The 1686-nt window shown below is 33.8% G+C and overlaps 1 protein-coding gene across 1 annotated transcript; it reads right to left on the bottom strand.

Moving 5' to 3' along the window:
• Positions 1-424: 424 nt before the first annotated feature.
• LOC131630531 (uncharacterized) lies at positions 425-1162 on the bottom strand. The gene has a single exon (XM_058901310.1). The coding sequence runs from the start codon at positions 1160-1162 to the stop codon at positions 425-427; it is 738 nt and encodes a 245-aa protein (XP_058757293.1).
• Between the last annotated feature and the right edge of the window lie 524 nt (positions 1163-1686).

Here is a 1686-nt window from a genome sequence, read left to right as displayed (position 1 = left end):
GTAATCAAAATATTTTTTGAGAAAAAAAAATTCAAAATATTTGATTTTGATTAAAAAAAATAATATTTATGATATAGAGGAATTATAGTCAAATTATTTGTCATGTGAAGGTGTCATGTGGGGGTGCGTGATAGATTCTTCCCTAAGTTGAGTTGGTAGAATTTAATTTGCCAACTCCATATTATACCTGTCACCGCTTCAAAGGCATTTTTATCAAATTATTTTCGTAAAATATTAAATTTTTCAAATTATTTTCGTAAAATATTAAATTTTTTGAAATTTTCAATAGCTTATTAGAAATTTTGTTTTTTTTTTTTTTTGAAAAGCCAAATATATTAATAAACTAAAGCACTAGGGGTGCTCAAGCCCATTACAAAACTCTCCAACAGGAAGAAAACGGGAAAAATTGCTAACCAAATGAAACTTAACTAAGAAACCGCACAGGATCTTTGGCGAATTCATAAAAATTACATTTGGTATAAGAAATATTTCGGATGAAAGACCACTTCCAAGCTAGAATCTTGATATCCCAAATTAAGTCCGAAACAGAAATTTTTTCGTCATTGAATACTATTTCATTTCTCGCCCTCCATACCGTCCACCACACAGCCAACCAAACAATCCCTTCGTTACCGCTTCTGACTTTTTTCTTCTTAAAGAAATCTGCCCACACTAAGAAATGCTGCCCGATATTGCCCTCGACTCTGTTAACAAAACCAGCCCACATCGCCACTCGGCTCCATACCTCCCTCGAGACAGAACAGTAAGAAAGTAGATGGAGAAGAGATTCATCACAGTCGAGACAAAAAGGACACAACAAATCAGAAGGAGAATGAATAATACCTCTAATTAACAAATTGTTTTTCGTTGCCAATCTGTCGTGCAAAATACGCCATCCAAAAGCCTTAATCTGAAACGGTACCGAAGTCTTCCAACACTTCGCAAACGATAACACAACTCTGTTGTTGCTGCCGTCATGAACTTGATTCGTCTGGTATACAGCAGCCAATTTATCATACCCGATTCTGGCTGAGTAATCCAAATCCTCGTTCGAACTCCAAACCACGATATCCGGCCCATTACTCAGAACAATCCTGCCAAGATTCATACCGAAATTCTGGCTGCTGTCCGCCACGGAAGATAGATTCACAGCCCGGCCCATTATTAGAAATTTTGTTGATGCAGCATATGCACATTATCGAAAATTTAAAATTGATTACCGGAAATTTAAACTCACTACATTAACACACTACATCCTCCTATGTACATCACCAACATTTCATCAACACACTATATCCTCCTATGCACATCACCAACTTTATCGGAAATTTGAAATTTCCGGTATATGAAAAATATCGGAAATTTGAAATTTCCGATAATATTGGGAGTACATCGGCAATTTTACCGAAAATTTGAAATTTCTGATAAATGAAAAATACCGGAAATTTGAAATTTCCAATAATATTGGGACTTAATTTTTTAAATTGCACTGGAAATATTGTAAAAAACAAAAAATTTCTGATATCGACTAAAAAGAGGTACTAGAAATTTACTCTGCAGTACCGAAAAATTTATTTTTTGATAATTTTGACGACAGTAATTTTTTTCTAGAATAAAATAATATTTTTGAGTAAATAATATCAGAGATATTTTAAGGATAACGTAAAATGGGGAGGTGGTAAGTAT

The sequence above is a fragment of the Vicia villosa genome, unplaced genomic scaffold, assembly GCF_029867415.1.
Source record: "Vicia villosa cultivar HV-30 ecotype Madison, WI unplaced genomic scaffold, Vvil1.0 ctg.000691F_1_1, whole genome shotgun sequence".
Classification (NCBI taxonomy): Eukaryota; Viridiplantae; Streptophyta; class Magnoliopsida; order Fabales; family Fabaceae; genus Vicia; species Vicia villosa.
The sequence above is the reverse complement of the archived record's forward strand: the minus strand, read 5'-3'. Positions and strand labels throughout refer to the sequence as shown.